The sequence below is a fragment of the Colius striatus genome, chromosome 4, assembly GCF_028858725.1.
Source record: "Colius striatus isolate bColStr4 chromosome 4, bColStr4.1.hap1, whole genome shotgun sequence".
NCBI classification, from domain to species: Eukaryota; Metazoa; Chordata; class Aves; order Coliiformes; family Coliidae; genus Colius; species Colius striatus.
Window position 1 is genome coordinate 76739728 of NC_084762.1, and position 19420 is coordinate 76759147.

Sequence of the window (19420 nt, forward strand, 5' to 3'; positions counted from 1 at the left end):
AGGGGCACAGCTGCCTCACCATGGTCTTCACCACAGGTCACAGGGGAATCTCTCTCACAGGACTAAACACCCTCCTCCCCATCCTCCACTGACTTTGGTGTCTGCAGAAATGTTGTTTTCATATTCTCAGTCCCTTCTGCTGCTGCTGCCGTTTTGCAACTGCCAAACAGCTTCTTCCTCTTCTCAGATATGTTATTCACAGAGGCATTAGCTCGGTTGCTAATTGGCCAGGTCTTGGTCAGCAGCGGGTCCATCTTAAAATTGACTGGCAATGACCCTGTCAGCTAGAGGGGAAGCTTCTGGCAGATCTTTGTTTAAAGAAGCCAGCCCTGTATCACTTTGCTTCCAAAACTTAGCCCAGGCAAAACCACTACAGCATTAAAATTCAGATCAGGTTTATAAAAAAAAAGTCATTATGTCAGAGTTCTTTCTATATCAAACAAATAAAACTGGTGATGGTGGCACTGGTGCTTCTGCACTGCTTATTACCTTAGTGAATGGTGTATTTAACAAGGACGAGGGCTTAAATTTAATGGAAGTAAAGGACTTTGAACTCAGATATTTTATGATCATTTATGAACAATTTTGGTAATATATATACTACTACTACTGTTTTGTTTTTTAAAAATTATTATTACACAGTGATTTATAGAGGGAAATGCACACTGAATGAGGCAGTAGTCAGCAGAATGAGGTTTATGTAGTTGAGAAATTTCCATGCTAAAATATTGGAGAAATACAGCTTCCAGATAGATAAAACTTTGTGTACAGTGAATATAAGTTTCAACAGCTCAGAATGCCAGTTTAGTAAAACAACATTTAACTTGTAGAAAACAATACTTGTCTGAAAACATAATTTGACACATGTTGAATACCTTCTTTAAGGGTGTTTGACAGCCTGCTATCACTTGCAGCCATTGAAACTTCTTTGTCTTTGAACTTCTTTGTCTTCTTTTGAAAGTTAGAGATTTTTAGTTGTTTTATGGAACTCAGCAGCCATTTGTGGATCACATAAAGTAGAGATAGGAAACTTTTCTCAGGTCCCTCTGGTACTGTGGAAGCTTTACATTCTGATTGTTTCTTTGGGGCTGTGTTTGATTTTCAGAAAACTATCAAGTTCTCTTTGTTGAATGATTCCAACTGCAGGACTTTCAATGTGACCACTTATGTAGAGTTGTAACCCAAAACTTTAGCATGCTTCTGTTGACACTTGGAAAGCACCAAAAAATTAATCTGTCGCAAACAGACTTTATAAGTCATTGGGATTTGGGATAAACTCAGTGATTTCCTATCGCGTACAAATAAATTGGTCCTTAGGTAGGATACATGGTTTGATTTTGCATTTCACTAGGAAAAACATGGAACATTGCACATCTGAAAGGATTTCTCTAAAGCAAGTGGAGATTTTTGTGGTTTTTTTTTATTCCTTATAATATCTGTAAAATCTGAAAACCTACAACTATATTTATCTTTCTAGAGAATCTCAGTACAAATATCTCTGAAAGAAAGGAAAATCATCTGCTAATTTTTTCCAAAGACAATGTCTTGTTAAGAAGTTGTCAATTCACAACCAAAGTCTGTAAAATTTTTCCACTGAGGGTGAATTTCACATCTCAGTCTCTCCATGACCAGAATAGAAATTGTATGATCAAATATATTAACACTTACAATCTGAAATTTGGTCCTGATTAGAGGAGAAAAAGGTTAATGCCATAATGGACACCCGTGATTGTAAAGACATCTCTAAATAGTGATTATCTCCACTTTATTTGAGGTGGTCAGACTATATATTGTTTTGAAAGTTGTACTCAGACTTATCTGGACTACAGTTCAGCTAGCATACATCACAGTCCTTAGTATCATTCCCCAGTTCTTCCCCAAATAAGGTTTGTCTGCCTATACTGATAAGCAACTCTGATGTGGTGCAGTTGTGACCTTGGGAAAAGAGTTGTATGAGAAGGTACTGCAATGAACCCTCTTAAGGCCTCCAGCCCCTTGCCTGGGAGCTGCTTTCCAGGTCCCTCGCTAAGCCGGCTTGGCTTTGTGAATGGTGTCAGCTTTGCCTCATCACAATGATCCTACTAGAGTCTTGGTTTCTTTGCTGAACCTAGTTACAGTCTTGGGCCCTGCCCTGTACCCCTTGCATGCATGCTGTGCGACACAACCCTGTAGGTGGGGGCATGGCGTGCCCCATGTCACCTTTTGTACCCTGCTCTTGGCCCTGTCCAAGCTGCTGACCATACTTGTGCCTGGACAGTGTAGAAGTAACACATTGTCCCAGCAAAACACTTCTTCAAATTGCTGCATTTAACACTAAGAGCAAAAACCTTTCAAACCTATTATTTTTAACCAGTAGATGTTGCTCCTTTTCATCATGTAAACTTGCAAACTGATGCTTAGCAGAACTGACATTCAGAATCTGCATTTCTGTATTGACACCTTGAGTTCTCCTGATTCTTCATAAGAACCCTGTGATTTTAGTACAAACTATGTAGATATGATCATTCTGCACAAACTATTTCTGTTATTAAATTTATTTATTTGAAAGATTTTCACTTTTTCATTTTAATTCTTTTGAATTCATTAAATGGCAGATGATGGGCTCAATTGCGACACAGGCTAGGTGTGTATGAGCTCTTCATTCTATTTCAAAGCTTTCAAAAACCTAGAGGTTATTATGATCCTGAGACAATGGAGAACTGATAATTTCAGAAAAACTGATAATTTTAGGCACTTAAGGTGAAAAAATACTGTCTTGAAGTGTATCTTTGACTCATGCAGTCAGGTGTCAGATTGACCTTCTAATAGATTTTTTTAAAAAAAGATAAAATGTAGATATTGACTAATCCTACATTTATTTTGAGTATGAGATGGAATTCCAGTCATTTTGCTAACATCTCTATGTGTCTGAATTTTCAGGCCTTTCACCATAAAACCGATATTAGAATCTAAAATCTACTTTCATTTTCATGTGAAACAGAACAAAGACCACTGAAGTCTGACTGTAGTTCTTCAAGAACTGAAGTGAATAATATCTTAAATGTCTTTGCTACTGAAATAACTGGCTAGACTGTCTCTCATATGGTCAGTCATGTCACTACTTGCATTGTACTGCTATGAACTCAAGAATGTTTGACAGCAATGTGGGGGAAGCAGCTGAGAAACTGAAGATAGTCTCAAGTGTGACAGCTTGTCTTGAACATCACGTATCTTTATCTTTCATAGCCTGATTCTGAAAAGAGACTCTTCATCTTGGAGGTTATTGAACATAGGTAGATTGCGTGAACCAAGTCTTGATTACTGTTATGATCACAATGTTAATGATAGAGTTTGGAGTCTTAACTGCCTTTTCAAAGCAATCCATTTTTTGGGATTTCTATTTTGTGTTGGAAAGCTTACACTTATATAGTGAAACAGCTGACGTGCTTCATTATGCTATTAATGTCTGAGAAAAATATTTCACCTTCTTTTAGTATATCATGTATAAATACATATATGTTATTTTAATTGCTATCTAAGTGGTGTTTGTACTTTGGAATATCACTTGAGATAAGACAGAGTGAGAATACTCATAGCATCTTTGATACGTGAAAATTACTGATTAGCCATGATTTTCACTACAATATAATATAATCTGAGGTTTTAGGAAATGTGAGTTGATATGTTCTCCTCGCTTGCAATCTGAGGATACACTTAGTATCTCTCCTGTGATTAAAGTTAAGCTTCTTTTTTGATTGCAACAGAAATTAAGATTTGGCAAAATGAGAGAGATGGAATGAAACAATATTACCAGACAGAGAGTCATACTCTAAAGAATGGTCAGCCTAGACATGTAGATCAGTAAGCTAAACTAAACTATAAAAAACCAATTTATTTTCTAATGATCTGATCCTTCTTAAAACTTTGTATAAGTCTTATTCTCTTTTACTTAATAATTACATTTGCATTAAATGATTGTTTTAAAGACATTTCTGTTTCCTAGTTTGACATATCATTGTGCCTCTTCCACTTTTTTTGGTGTGAAACCTGCTGCCTTTACTTGTTTCTTCAGTTTAATGTATTTAAAATCTTTATCTTTGTTATGCCAGTCTTATTGAAGTGGGACAGGGTGCACTGCTGCAAAAGTAACAGAGCACCTGCTGCTGTACAGATAAACATATCTCTGCACACAGAGTGATAATGCTTAGAAATCCTGTGATTTATACAGCTTTCAATGACACTTGCTATTTATATTGCCAAGAATGCCACTAAAACCTGTAGCACCTTTGAAAAGTACTTAATATTTTGCTGCTGTACGTGGGATCATAGAGTAAGTTAGGTCAGATGGAACCTGTGGAGATTATATAGACCAGTCTCCTGCTTGAGGCAGGATTAACAATCCAATCCTTTGATTGTTGTATTCTGTCCATTAGCTGTGCATCTTCAAGAAAATTCTGTCTTTGTTTTCCCTATAGCTCAACTTTAATTAGTTGAGTAAGTAGTTCACCTCTGCCTGCACCCTCCCCTAACCCAGCCTTCTTTTGGCTAAACAAGCCTGTCTCCCACAGCTTCTCCTATATATTGTGTGCTTTAATGCCCTAACTGTCTTTGTTGGCCTCTGTCGTAGTCTCTCTTGTTTGTTCGTATCTCTAGAATTGAAGGAAACATAAAACTCGTAATAGAGCGCAGGAGCATAAAGTTGTGTGTCATAATGGGAACATTAGAGCTATAAAATGAGTTGTTACCTCTTCTTGGTGAGCAGTTGTATTTCTGGTACTGTTAAGTGCTTAATTGCACACCTAGATTTAGTCTCTGTGAAATTAGGGAACAAGAAAAAAATAATAAATTATCACTCACAAAAATGAAGAGTAGTTTTGACTGAAAGAATTTTAAATATTTTTGTTTTCTCAGTTATTATTCCATTTACAATTTTAGGTAGCTAAACACATGATTCCTTCACGGAAAATGGCAACCAACAGGAATGCTTGTATTTAATATTTATGGGCATGAAAAAAAGTATAAATGATATAGATCCGACATGACATGCAGTAAATGCTTTCAACAAAATCTGTCTCCTTAATGCTTTAAAATGCTAGTATTTTAAAGATCTGTTGAGTGACTAACATACAGTTATAGCAGTATGCATACCCTGTATCTGATTGTAACAAACATTCTTCATTTCACTGAAATCTTTGCAAGTGCAAAGGATTGATGACTCCTAATCATTAGCAATGCTGGGGTCCAAGGCATGCAGTTAACTTCTGCATCCTTTTTATGAGAAACTCCATTTGTTTATTAAGGTAATTTGGACATGACTCCCAAATTATTTTTATGAAAGTAATATTCTTTGAGTTTTTTGGTACAAATATTTTCTTTGATAAATAAAACAATCTCATTTTTACCCACGGAAGGATGAAGCAAATTATCAAAAAGGATATATTTTTCACTAGATCTTCACTCCTAGGGGTAGTAAGAATGGTATATATTAAGTCCTTTGATATTTGTTTGTTTATTTTATTAACAAATACTACTGCTTGCTTTCAAAACGAAAGTGACTCTTTCCTTCTTTGTCTTTTTTTTTCTTGTCCTTTCTTGCTTGCTTTCGTGGATATGAACTCCAGGAGGACAAAGTGGTTAGAGCCTTTTTTTCTGTCTAAAGTTCTTTTCTTTTGTGGGTAGACTTACTTCCTGGCCTACATTTGCTTTCATTTACACAGGTGTAATTCCTGCTGAAGGCGAGGGGAGTTACTGTCATTAAAATGAAAGCAATGTTTGACATGCAAGGTTTACCTGTTTTTCAGATAACTTACTAATAATCTGTGAGTTGTTTTGAACAGTATGCATGATTTTCCTCTCTGCAGCTTTTGTGAGCATGCCTTTACTTTTCCTTTAGTTTTGCAATATGATATGTGCACAGATTTAAGAAATTAAATACATAATTTTCTTGTAGGTTAGTTCTCTTATTAAAAACATATATGAATTTTATCCAAGTGGCTTAAATTTTGTACTGTGTGATAATCATGTTTGTATTCTTGATACATATGCACTCAACATTTTAGCTTGTAATATTTTTTTTACCATGGCAGTTCCGTTTTGATATTTAATGACAATACAATTAGACACCAGTAAACATTAAGAAAACATTTTCATTTGAAACATTGAGGAATATGACAGCATTGTCATAGAGTTGGTGATGAATATATCGTTATTTCGTAAATTGTGGCATGCAGGCATTCTTAAAATGTAGTGCACATATTGTATTGAGCATAATGTTAAAGTGATGTTAGATGTTGTGCATGTTAATGACACTGTGTTTGTCTTGCTAAGATTAAATCTATAGTAAATATTTTAATCTGATTTTATTTTAATTGTGTTTAGAAAAGGTAGTATAAGTCTGAATTTGAGAATAAGCCTGGATATATTTCAATATTTTACCAATTTAAATGTGATTTTTAAAAAATAACACATTTTAGAAAACTACCTGACCTAGTGTAAATCTGTTATCTCATGAAAATATCTCATGTATTCTAAAGAATTCCAACTGCAAAAGCAACTTGTCCTCTAGTGCTTGGCAAATAAGTTCCTATATTAGATAAAGTTCTCTTCTATTCTATTTCTTCTATTAGGAGAAATTCATAGGCATTTAGGGATAGTATTCACAGTTAAGTCTTTTGCTACAGTAAGTGTGTTTTTTCTTACTGACAGCAGTGTCAAAGCTCACATTTAACTCACACATATGGTTCAGAAATGCTTTGCTTCATACAGAAGTTGTAAGCTATCTGCCATTGTTACTATTTAGGATATGTTTTAACTAGTGGGCAAGCAGTCTTTGTGGTGGGCCACACAATGGCCCTTCAGTCTGTTAGACTGTTATGGAGTTTAAATTTGGCCTACATCATTAGGGATTTGCACAATTAAAAGGCTGTGAACTCAGTTCCTAGAATATACAAATAACTGTAGAGTAAAAAAGGTGGATGAGTAAAATGAACAATTTCTGCCTTGAACAATTCACCCTTTGAGTATAAATCTTGCAAGTATTTGATGCATGCTAACAGTAGTCCTGCAATCACTCCATCAACTAATGTCTGTGAGGTGCTCATCTGTATTATAGCAATACCAAATCCTAAATTCGCTTGGAAAATAATAAAATAAAAAGAGTGAAGAAGGCCACAGTAACAATATTATATGAGTATTTAATTTTGCTAAGGAGGGAAGGTACAAGTTTTTTTCAAGCTAATCAACTAGTTAGATTTTTCCATCAGTAATGACGGTACCTGAAGTTGCTTCAGGTAATGGCTGTTTCTGCTGGTTTTGAAATGGCTGTTTTAGAAGTTATGAAGGCTGTTTGACTGCAAACATTGTGAAGCAGGGACAGCAGTGATATTCATCTTGCTAATTTAGTACTAACAGTAAGGTTAAAACCCCTTGGTTTTTTTTGGATGTAGATACCAACTAAAAGAGCTACTTCAATATAAGCAAGACTGTTTAATTTTTGTGATCCAGCATGTACCAGTAGGTTAACCCTCTTAGAGAATCCTTATTACTGTGTATCCTTCATTTTTCCACTCTTAGCATGCCAGAAGGACTGAATTCCAGAATTTCTTAAGAGGCCTCTTCCAGGGTTGACTGAGATAGGGTTAATGTTCATCAAATAACTGTAGGAGGCACGACAGGGCTATTCCATACCATGCTAATGTCATGCTCAGTATACATCAGGGAAGTGTGCTGGCAATTGTGGATATTCCATTGGGACTGAGCTCCGGGTTCCAGGCAGTGAATGGTTACATTGACTATCACTTGCTTTCTGTATTCCTTTACTGTTTTCGTGTCCATTTCTTCTCTCCCTGTGATGTTCTACTAAACAATCCTTAGTCCCCAAGATTTTACCTTTTTGTTATCATAGAATCATAGAATGGTAGGGGTTGGAAGGGACCTTTAGAGATCATCTAGTCTAACCCTCCTGCAGAAGCAGGTTCACTTAGATCAGGTTGCACAGGAACGTGTCCAGGTGGGTCTTGAAGACCTCCAAGGAAGGAGACTCCAGAACCCCTCTGAACAGCCTGTGCCACTGCTCCCTCACCTGAACAGTGAAATAGTTGTTTCTTATGTTTAAGTGGAACTTTTTGTGTTCCAGCTTCATCCCATTACCCCTTGTCCTGTTACTGTCTACTATAGAAAAGAGGGATGTCCCAACCTCCTGACACTCACCCTTTAGATGTTTATAAATGTTAATAAGATCCCTCCTCAATCTCCTCTTCTCCACACTAAACAGCCCCAGTTCCCGCAGCCTTTCCTCATATGAAAGATGTTCTATACCCTTGATCATCTTGGTGGCCCTGTGCTGGACTCTCTCCAGCATTTCCCTGTCCCTCTTGAGCTGAGGAGCCCAGAACTGGACACAGGACTCCAGATGAGGCTTCACCAGGGCAGAGTAGAGGGGGAGAAGAACCTCTCTCGATGTGCTGACCACATTCTTCTTGATGCATCCCAGAATACCATTAGCCTTCTTGGCCACGAGGGCACATTGCTGGCTCATGGTTAGTTTATTATCAATCAGGACTCCCAGGTCTCTCTCTGCAGAGCTGCTCTTCAGCAGTTCGACCTCCAACCTGTACTGGTACATGGGGTTGTTCCTTCCCAGATGCAGGACTCTGTACTTGTCCTTGTTGAACCTCATGAGGTTCCTCTGTGTCCAACTCTCCAGCCGGTCGAGATCCTGCTGAATGGCAGCACAGCCTTCTGGGGAATCAGCCAGTCCTCCCAGTTTGGTGTCATCAGCGAACTTGCTGAGGGTACACTCTGTCCCCTCATCCAGGTTGTTGATGAAGATGTTGAACAAGACTGGTCCCAGAATCAATCCCTGTGGAACTCCACTGGCCACAGGCCTCCAACTCGAGTCTGTGCCATTGGTCACCACCCTCTGGGCTCTGTCATTCAGCCAGCTCTCGATCCACCTCACTGTCCACTCATCCAAGCCACACTGCCTGAGCTTTCTGATGAGGATGTTGTGGGAGACAGTGTCCAAAGTCTTCTGAAGTCAAGGTAGATGACATCCACTGCTCTTCCCTCATCTAGCCAGCCGGTTATGCACTCACAGAAGGCTATCAGGTTAGTCAAGCAGGATTTCCCCTTGGTGAAGCCATGTTGACTCCCCCTGATAACGATCTTATCCTTCATATGTTCAGTGATAACATTCAGGATGAGTTGTTCCATCACTTTTCCAGGGATGTTCCGATTCTCCTTCCAGTCTCACCTAGAGGGGCAGGAGCAAATGATTAGCTGTATGGTTCTTTGTTGCAAGGGGTCTTAAGCTGTGACAGGTCTATTCTGTATTTACTACCCATAGAATGGAAAGTTCAGTCTACAGCACTCCTAGATAAAGCTACAGATACTTAGTGACTGTTGGTGGTACGATGACTTGATTAAACAGCAAAGATTTGGAAAATGAGGTAAATTCAAAGACATTTAAGTAGAAATTGACCGTGTAGAAATCTGTACAAGATTGCAGGGAAAAGCTGGGACAGCACATGGTGAATGATTGGGACAATCACATGTCAGTCTACTGGTGCTATTTATGGTGATGGAGAATGGAATTGGAGATGAGTTCTGACTGTTGCAAGGTTGTAGTTGTACCATTGACATGCACAGAGAGGAACTTATACTAATGACACTTCTGAGTATAGGGCTCACTCTATCTTTTTCCACAAAGAATACGAGAATGGCTAATAAATGTCCTAGTGTGTTATTAGTCTGATATCAAAGTATATAAAGAGGCGCTTTCACAAAATAGAGACCCAAATGTGACAGAAAGAAATAATTTCTTTGAAGTCATAAAAGAACAAGGTAATCTCTGAGAAGGAAATAATTGATTTTTAAATTAGAAAATAGTGTGATAGTGATTTTTTTTTTAATAATTGAAAATCATAGAAGATGTGATTAAAAAGATGAGGAACTAAGAAGTGGAATACAGGTTGTGTAAAAACATATCTTAATTACAAATGTAATCACTGATACTTCTAGAGAAAATAAATAAATAAGCAACCTAATATAGAAAATTTTTAGTAACATTTGGCAGGCGAAAACTATATTCCTCCTGATTTAAATTATTTCACTTGCTGGTCATTTTCTGGCTTTAAAAAACTTTGATAAAATCCCTGCACAGTGTTTTGTTGGGGATATTTGAGGTTCAGATACATCAATTAATATTTTGTCTTTCAAGTGTTCATTTTCTTCTTAGCTTAATAACTGTCTCAGTTACAAAGGTAAAAACATTTTTATGGTTCAAGTTAGATGAAACCTAATTAAATTACATGGAAATACTATTTTTAACAAATGTTATTTAGGTTCATGCTGCCTTGTCTGAAAGAGAGAAAATCTCTTTCTGGATTAGAAAATGACTGATGCTGATAGTGAAATATGGTTTTTTTTCCTCAGCTCATTTCTTCATTGTTTTGCATCCCCTTCATTCAGTGCTAGGAAGAATCATGTCCTGAGAAAGCACTGATGTCACTGGGGACTCATCTGGAGTCCATCAGAGAATGTGGAAAGACAGAACTACTTGGTATTAATCTCAGAGATTCTAACACGGAGTTGTAATTCAAACTATAAGAATAGATTTTCTTTTCATAGCTATAGCTTTGCAGAGTAAATTAAACACTTCTCTTGCTGGTCATGATCTGGCTTTAAAAACTTTGATAAAATCCATGTAGAGTGTTTAGTTATTAACATTTGAGATTTAGAGACATCAATTCATGTTTTCAAGTTCAAGTGTTCTTTTTCAAGTTACAAGTGGCATGAAATGTGAAATGCGATGGTCTAGCCTTCAGGGATTCTGGTACTTTTTGTGTTCTTTCATCTCTTTTAGTGGATTCAGGAAGTTGTTTTTAGGGAATCTGTTTTAAACTGCTACAGGTAAATCAAAGCATTTAACAGAACTGTTTATAATTCTGTAAAGGATAAACTGGAGGAGCAATGTTAGGGAACTTCCTCTTTGTTCTGTCTTTACTTCCTGTATAAGTGGATAAAACTTTCCTTGAAGTCAATCTTTTGTAATGTTATGCTTTTTAAAATACTTTAAATACTGAAGACAAATAGCTTTTCTTTAAACATCAAGTCTTCAACCTTCACCAATCTTAAGGACCTGCAAAATCTTTTTTTTTTTGATAAAGTTATCTTGAAGACTTCTCTGAAGAATTTCAGAATCAAATATATTTACAGAATAGTTAATTTCTCTAACAACTTGACTGACTTTGCAGTTTTACTTGAACTTTTCTTGTTAAATCAAAATTTAATAATTTTTGAGATTCCTAGACAGGCTTCAGACAATGATAGTTATTTTTAGCAAATTAGTCTTATAAAATGATTCTATATAAAATTACATGAGAAGAGATCAAAACCAATTCTCACGGGGCATTATTCTCATCCTCTTTATCTTAAAACTTCCTATTTCCCAGTTTTCCTTCAACATGTTCCAGAGTAATGAATACTGTTATTATTCCAATTGGAAGAGACCAAGGTAGTGGTGAAAGTGCTTCCTGTCATTTTGTGGAAATTTCATTGTTCAACAAGGGAGAAGTTTTTCTCATTTTACTTCTCCCATTTGGAACAGCTCCTGATCCTTACCAAAAATCCTGTTGTATCTAAAGCATCTGTGTTGCAGATCCGCGCCTCCACAGTGCCCAGCTTTCTCATGTGGAATTGCACAAATGTGATGAATATTTGTAGAAACCATATGTTGCTCCTCCTACCATTGCCTTCTTGATGTTGGAAAATATCTATTTGGGTAATCTCTTACCCTGTTCTTGACACTTGACTCAGACAGGCTTACTGTCTTATGAGGAAACACACCCTGAGTCTTGTCAAAGTTTTCATGGACTGCATATGCTCTAAAGGATACGGGTTTTAAACAAAGAAATATGTTAATTTCCAGATTATTGAAATCTGGAAAAAAAATTTTAGAAAGAGACTCACAAAACCAGCAGAGTATCTCCTAGACGAAGAACACCTCTGACAAAAGCCTTCTGTACCAGGTATTATTTAAGATTGTTTTCTGAGATATCTCTCTGCTGCAAGAAGCTTAATGATTTTCCACAGCTCTTGAGTATTGTCTTTCTGATTGAGATCTCTAATAGTAATTTGGAGAGCTGGCAATTTAGACCTTCTTGTCTTAGGCCACTTGTCCTAGACTGTTCTCTGATCCTATTTCTCATGTATCCATTTGTTTAATCTGCTCTCCTTTACCTTACTGCGAACAGAGCTTGCTCTTATTTCCTTCCATACTACAGAATACACCTTCAGTAGCAGAAGATGCTTTAAATGAACATGGCACTGAAAGGCCATGGTTTTCTGTCTTCTATTTCTTGGAGCTGAATTGCAAAATATAAATAAAAGAGAGTTTCTGTAAATATATTTAAATACTAAGTTACTTTTCTGTCTATCAAAATTACTCTAATTTAACAGTCAAATTGTGCTCTCCACTCACAAGTATATGTAGCTCTCAGTTTTCGCTGTTTTCAAGACAGTCATGATCTGATGTGTCATGTAGTCAGTATACAGACATTTTGTTAAAATTCCAATTTAAACTTGCCTGAAATCCCAATGAAGAGCATACATAGTAAATGCATCCTACTGATGGTTAAATTGCCATACAAATGTTTTGTCTAAATTGCATCCCATGTGTTAACTTTGATGGCTTTACTGTCATAGTAAGATAAACTATCATGTTGACTGTCAAAGTCAAGGAACAGAGACAATACATTACATTATAGTTCAGTTTTATATTAACTTTTGCGAGCTGCTGGAGAAGTTGAGAGACATGGGGAAGTCTTTATTTTTTTTTTTTTTTTTAACCATAATGCTGTTTGAGCCATTTCCTCATCATAGATCAATGGCATAGATCCATGGTGTTCAAGGAAAGGGGGATATCATACTTGGAAACGCCAGTTTCCTTTTCCAGATTCTCTTGTAACCAAAAGTTAGTTGGAAAAGAAAAATAAAGAACTTTTCAACATGATCTAGTTTCAGAATGATCTTGACTAATTCCATCTAATGACTATACAGGGTTTTATATCTATGTAGTGAGACTTCATTATTGTTAGCAAGTTCCATGCTTGAGGAACACACTTGGATGTGTTTCTTGCTTAAGAATGAACAGAAAACTGACCAAAAGAATAAGTGTGAAAAAATTTTGAGTCATATGTGAATTTCTATGTTAGATGAGGGAGGTTTTATGTGCCCAAAACCTTGTATAGTACTTTTCACCTACAATAACCAGTATAAAAGGTACTAATTCCTTCTATAAATCTTGTTCTGTGTGTTTACACTACGGTGTCTTAATTTTATAGTACAGAAATTAGAAGGAGTAGGTTTGCTTTAGAGGGATACTGAATTTCTGAAAAGTGTGAGTTTATTTAGAGAGAGTGTGGGCTGGCTTTCATTTTGTTAACTATTTCTCCTATCCTGATAGCACTAGGAATTAAAAGAATTTAAAGTAGTGCAAAATAGATTATTTTTCCATTTAAATTCTCCTTCAAACCATCCTAAAATAATCTTACCTTAAAGTGTGTATGGAAACAGTGGAATAACAATATATATTTTATCACATCCTTAAGTTTTCAATGCCATTTTTGTTGAAATTAATAAAGCTATTTGCAATTCTGGTACCAGAAGGCAAAACAGTTCTTGAACAGTAAGTTATATTTGCCACCTGTTGCAGTATTCAGAAAACATATCATGTGCTATTAAGTTCCAGGTGTAGACCTTTATCAAAGGTAGCTCACCAAATTCCTTGTTTCAGTCCCAGGTGTGTAACAGCACACCTAGGACTCTTTAGACACGGTTAGACATCGTGGCACAGCAGGGGATGGTATAAATGTTTAATTATCTAGATTCAACTTCAGTGGCTGGAAACCACTGCCTATATATATAAATAATGAAGACATTGCTAGCAATAGAGTAAAGCAGCAAACCTCCCAAGGTGTGGGTTGTGTTTTGTTTTGTCTTTTCTCAACTGTGTACTTACAGCTTTCTTTAGCTAGTGTCTTCAAGGAACAGGTTATTGACAGGTTGAGGACTTAAATGAAAGAGGCATTGCATCTGGGATAGCATTGTCTTTTTGATGTTTAGACCTGATCTGTGAAAAAAGGAACTTGTATGGCAAACAATTATTCAACATAGTCTGAGTTACTTTATGTAGGCAAATTCAGCAGATATTGGGCCTCAGTGCATTCATGGAGAAATTGAAACACATGTGAAATAAACTGTGTTTAAACAAGATGTCACCAATGAAGTATAAATAGGAGAGTGTTTGAAAATTACAACTTCCTTGGTTTTAATTATTATAAAGATGCCTTCACTCAGCATCAAAGACATCTACGGAAAAATCAGGATTTCAGATAGCTAACTCAATTTCAGTCAACTGGTGTATGTTAATGTTTGTAGTTTTTTGAGAATTGGTTTAATGTAGTTCACAAGCCCTTTTTGTCATTTTAGATCTACAAGAGATAAAATGCCTATTTTTGGAAACCAAATACATTAAAAAAACACACAGGAGTTCTCTTTGCTGTTGAGTATAATATGCTTTCATGAAACAAATCCCTAGAGTATTTTTACACTGATAGAATTGTACATGTAACTTTATTAACTTAGAGTCTTAGTCATTTAGCTTATCATGTATACAGGTACACCTCCCCTTTATCTTCAAACATTTAAACTTGTGCAGTGTTAATCGCTAGTGTTCATTAACCTGTTCATCTTTCAGTTTCAGTGTAATTGCTACATAACTTCAGAGTCATGACCTGGTTAATTAAAGTGTTCTTGCTCTCAGATACTTGGTCATGTGATTATGAAAGATGATATTTGTTGTTGTTAATTTGGATTTCTTAAAGTGAAAATGAGTTCACAATGTAGCCTAGAGAACCAGCCACAATCTCAAGTACTCATTAAAAATGTCTAAAAAAGTTGTTATATTCAAGAGAAAAATGCCTTATGGAATATGTTGTGAAGAGATTTTCTTATGGGCTCTTTTTAGATGAATGTGACTATTTTTTCTTTTATAGCTTCTTTGTGTATTTATCTTTACTGTCTCTTGATAAAAGACTTTGAAATAAAATAGTTATGATCCTGCAACATTAGACTTCTGTAATTTTATTATGACAAAAATTCAAAAAAACCCCATAGGGATACACTTTGTATTGTGAATAGGATTCTGATACTTCTATTGTAATTGTGCCACAAATTTTAAATTTGATTATGAGAAATAGTGAATCCAATCTTATTAGGCTTTTCTTTTTCCCATAACTTTTAGTTTTTCTTAGTGTTATTTTTGTGCTGCTGTGAAGAAATTTATGCCACCCAATCCCAATACATCCTGTAACTTTCATCTTTGAGGTTGTGCGTGATCATGTGCAAACTGTGGTTATAGTTACATGTATTTACGAAGCTAAATTTCATGTGAGCAGTTCCTTCACTGTCTTATGTGTCATGTGCTCATAGGAAATCAGTTTGTCAAATAGAAGTGAAAACATAACTAATCTCAAGAAATTTTGCCAGTAGATCTTTACTAAATGAAAAATACCTGCCTTTTCAAATCACTTTGACCTGATTCCCAATGAAGCCTTTAAATTACTGTTTGATTTCATCTTAATCCCATATTTTTTTTTAGCAGTCAATGAAATTGCATGAATGTGAGGATTTTTTTGCCTGCACTTCATAATTTTAGTATTAAGAACTTCTAGATTTTGAAGAAGTCATCCTTCAGAACTATGAACTTAATTGGATGCATATGTGAGGACTTTGATCTGAATGGTATGAAAGTGATGAAAATAACTAATTTGACTTTTTTTTCGAGTAGTATGACTTTAGAAAATTCAGAAAAAATCACAGAAAATTTAGAAAAGACCATATTCTTGCTCAATAAGCTTTATTGGATGCATGCTCCTCTAGTCATCAGTTAACATGTTTTACAATTTTCTAACCTGTAAAGGTAGCAGATTCTGATTTTGGGTAGAACAGCTGCTATTTTCATTTTTTTGGTAGTAGTGTAACTGCCCTAATTATTATTTTTTTTTTTAATTCTAAAGGTTTTTTAAAGTACTCTCTCTCTGAACCAATACTTCTGTCTTTTTTAATTGAAAATTTGAGAATGTTTAGGAAAGCACTCTGAATACATAAGACGAAACAACGCAGCATTCTTATTGTTTTGATTTTCCTTTTGTAAAAGTTGGAAGTGTGCATATTGTTTGCTTTCAGAAACCAGAGCAGGTGTGCTTTTGCTATGCTGAAGTTAGCTGTCTATGAGTCAGTCTTTTAAAAAGAATGTTATTCAAAAATGGTTTTTCGGAAACGTAATCCTGAATCAGACATGAGGAAAATTCAGTGCTATCATAATGCTTCAAAACTGAGGCCAGAGTTTCCAGTCTTCATTAGTATTAGCTCAGTCAGAGTCATAGTCAGATACAGAAGGCTGTTAATTGTATATCAGCTGTGCCATGGGAACATGTTTTTTGGATTAAATACATTAAAAATCAGAATACCATTTCCCTTTTCTTGTATTGATCTGTGCTGTCTGTTGGTAGCTTTAAGGCTTTCACGCTTAACTAATACTGATTTAATGTTTTTTCTCCCTGAAAGGGTGCTTTCCTTTCCTCATTTGAAAATCTGAGTCATTTGGAATTAGTCTTTAAGAAATTTATCTCTTGTGGCAGTATAAGTGTAGCTGGAAAAATTTTGCCTTTGCAAACATTATTTTTAGTAGGGAGAGCTCTCAATCTTTCAAAATGTCTTTCTTAAAATTTACTATTTATAAAAACATCTTTTGAAATACTATCAGTATTTTAATAAGTGTGTGTTGAAGAATGAGCTGGAATTTCTGTTTTAGAATCTCCTACAGTAATCTGGCCTTCATAAAGTCAGCTGTGTTTACTATCATTCTTGTCATCTGTCATTCACGTTGATTTAAAGATATTACAAAAACTAGTGTCCTAGTTGTAAAAAACAACAAATGAAATAAACCAAAAGACTACACAAAATTTTTGTCAGTGTTTCTATGACATTGGATTTCTTTATACTGGCAGATGCAAGAAAAAGAACTTTTAAATTAAGGAATAAAATTGAAAATATTTAAGTATATCATATATATTAAAGTATATTTTTAGTCAATTACAGAACAATTAACCATTTTATTGATTCTAATTTGGAACTTGAATGTTCATGATAATAAATGCTCTAATAACATGAGCTATGCAACAAAAAAATAAGGAAATATTTGTTTTTTTAAAATCACTTTAATATATTAAAAAGAGTCTTTTATTTCGAACTAGCTATTTTATGAAGAACCTGCAACTATTGAGGTCGAAAAACTAAAAAAAACTGAGAAAAAAAGTTGATGAAAATTAACGAAACTGTTCTAAGAACAAAAGTAGTTCACATTGTGATGTGTATTTGTTGTTTAGTATTGATTCAGGAGATTTTGCAAATTGAGAAGGATTCAAGATTTGCATTGTGAAAATTTATGCTTCATGGATTTTAAGAAAAGTTGATACCATAGCATGAACAATTTCATTATAGAGCACTGTAACAGTGGGCAGGAACTAACAGGACTATTCAAATAGGTATTAGAGCAGTATGTTGGTGAGCCAGGGTCTTTAAAGCCTTTGAAGTTTCTAGACCTGAATTCTAAAAAAATCAAGAGACTTAAAAAAAATCTGGCTAACTTTAAGGGTTGCTTACAGAAATGCAAAAGTATTGAGGGAAGGTGTATTGAGAGTCTTATGAGGAGTGACTGAGGGAGTTGAGGATGTTTAGAAAAGAAAGAACTTACATGAGACATGATCACTCTACAACTGTCTGAAAAGTTCTTGTAGTGAGGTGGAGGTCAATCTCTTTTCTCCAGTAATGAATGATAAGACACGAGTAAGTGGCTTCAAATGGTGCTAGGAGGGATTTAGGAAGATCTTAGGAAGATCTTTCATTGAGAGGGTTGTTAATCATTGGAATGGGCTGCCCAGAAAGGTGATGGAGTCACCATCCCTGGAGATATTTAAAAGATGCATAGATGAGGTGCTGAAGGACATGGTACAGTTTAGTGATGGACTTGGCAGTGTGAGGTTAATGGTTTGACTTCATGATCTTAAAAGCTTTTCCAACTGTAATGATTCTATGATTCTAAGACTGTTACAACATTCCAAAGCCTTTTACCGTTGGTGTGTTACTGTAACATTGCTGACGTAGTACATGACCGAAGCCCACTAGAGGGAGCCAGAAATATTTTATGATTTACCAAGTCAGTATTTCAAATGATTTCCATTTCCAATTTTAACCACCTTTAGGAAAATGTAACATAATTTTTTCTCCTTTATGTCACATTCTAATCTGTGTGTCATATAGTTGTCACAAGTAAGGGTTTGTTCATGCCCCAAATTCTGGATAAATGCTGGATATAAAAAAATTGGAGGTAGAACATGACACCAGTTATAAACATCCATATAACAACAAGCAAAGAAAGGGACTCTCTTCAGTTTCAATGGAGTTAAATATGGGTTAAGTCCAATTCAGAATTGAGAATGAAAACTTTATATCCTGAGAAGACATAAAATTCTTTCATAAAGAAACCATTGTGTCAGGATTTAATTTCAAATAAAGTGGCTGTTTAACCACTTTCCTTTTCTGAAGCCTCAAACATCTAATTCCATTTACATAGGCTGCATGCTGTGCCTCCACAGACCTTGACTTGCTTCACTCGAATTGTCTGTGGTGTATCCTAAAAAAATGAAGTGAGAAGGACAAGCCATAAAGAGGTGACCATAGCAAAATATATTGGTTTATCAAGGTAAATTGATAAGACCTTCCAGCTGTGAGCTGGAAAGTAATAACTGCACAGCTTACTTTAAAAGATTTCCTAGCAAACCACATGCTCTTTGTAAGGCAAACTGCAGGTCACAAGTGGAAATGTCACTTAGACATATCCAGGATATACTCTAGGAAGCCTTTTGTTTTGATAAGAGTTTCAAGTCCTGATACACAATTTGTCAGGAATAAATTATTTTTATGATTAGGTAATATTCTTTAAAAGGAGTTGTTAGCTCCCAACTGAAATTTTAGTGTGGATGCTGCTTTGAAGAGACACTACTGGCCTATTCAGTTACTGGTGTTCTTTGTTCTTTGTCCTTGAAATGTTTCCTGTTGTAGCTTCATTAGTATTCTCATATTATGAGTTTTGAAGGACATGAAGAGTGTAAGGTATGAAACTCAGTATTATTAGAATCATAGAATGGTAGGGGTTGGAAGGGACCTTTAGAGATCATCTAGTCCAACCCCCTGCAGAAGCAGGTTCACCTAGATCAGGTCGCATAGGAACATGTCCAGGCGGGTCTTGAAGACCTCCAAGGAAGGAGACTCCACAACCCCTCTGGGCAGCCTGTTCCACTGCTCTGTCACCTGAACA

General features: G+C 35.7%; 1 protein-coding gene across 24 annotated transcripts in view; it reads left to right on the top strand.

Annotated features, from left to right (window-relative positions):
* The window catches only part of RIMS2 (regulating synaptic membrane exocytosis 2), a 466103-nt gene that overhangs the window by 96473 nt on the left and 350210 nt on the right, over nt 1–19420 (top strand). For 12 of the 24 annotated variants that reach the window (XM_061995371.1, XM_061995382.1, XM_061995378.1 and 9 more), the window contains one exon: nt 5601–5612. The exons of the other annotated variants lie outside the window; for them this stretch is intronic. In XM_061995371.1, coding sequence (XP_061851355.1) covers nt 5601–5612 — 12 coding nt within the window. The remainder of the gene's footprint in view (nt 1–5600; nt 5613–19420) is intronic. 24 annotated transcript variants of the gene reach the window in all.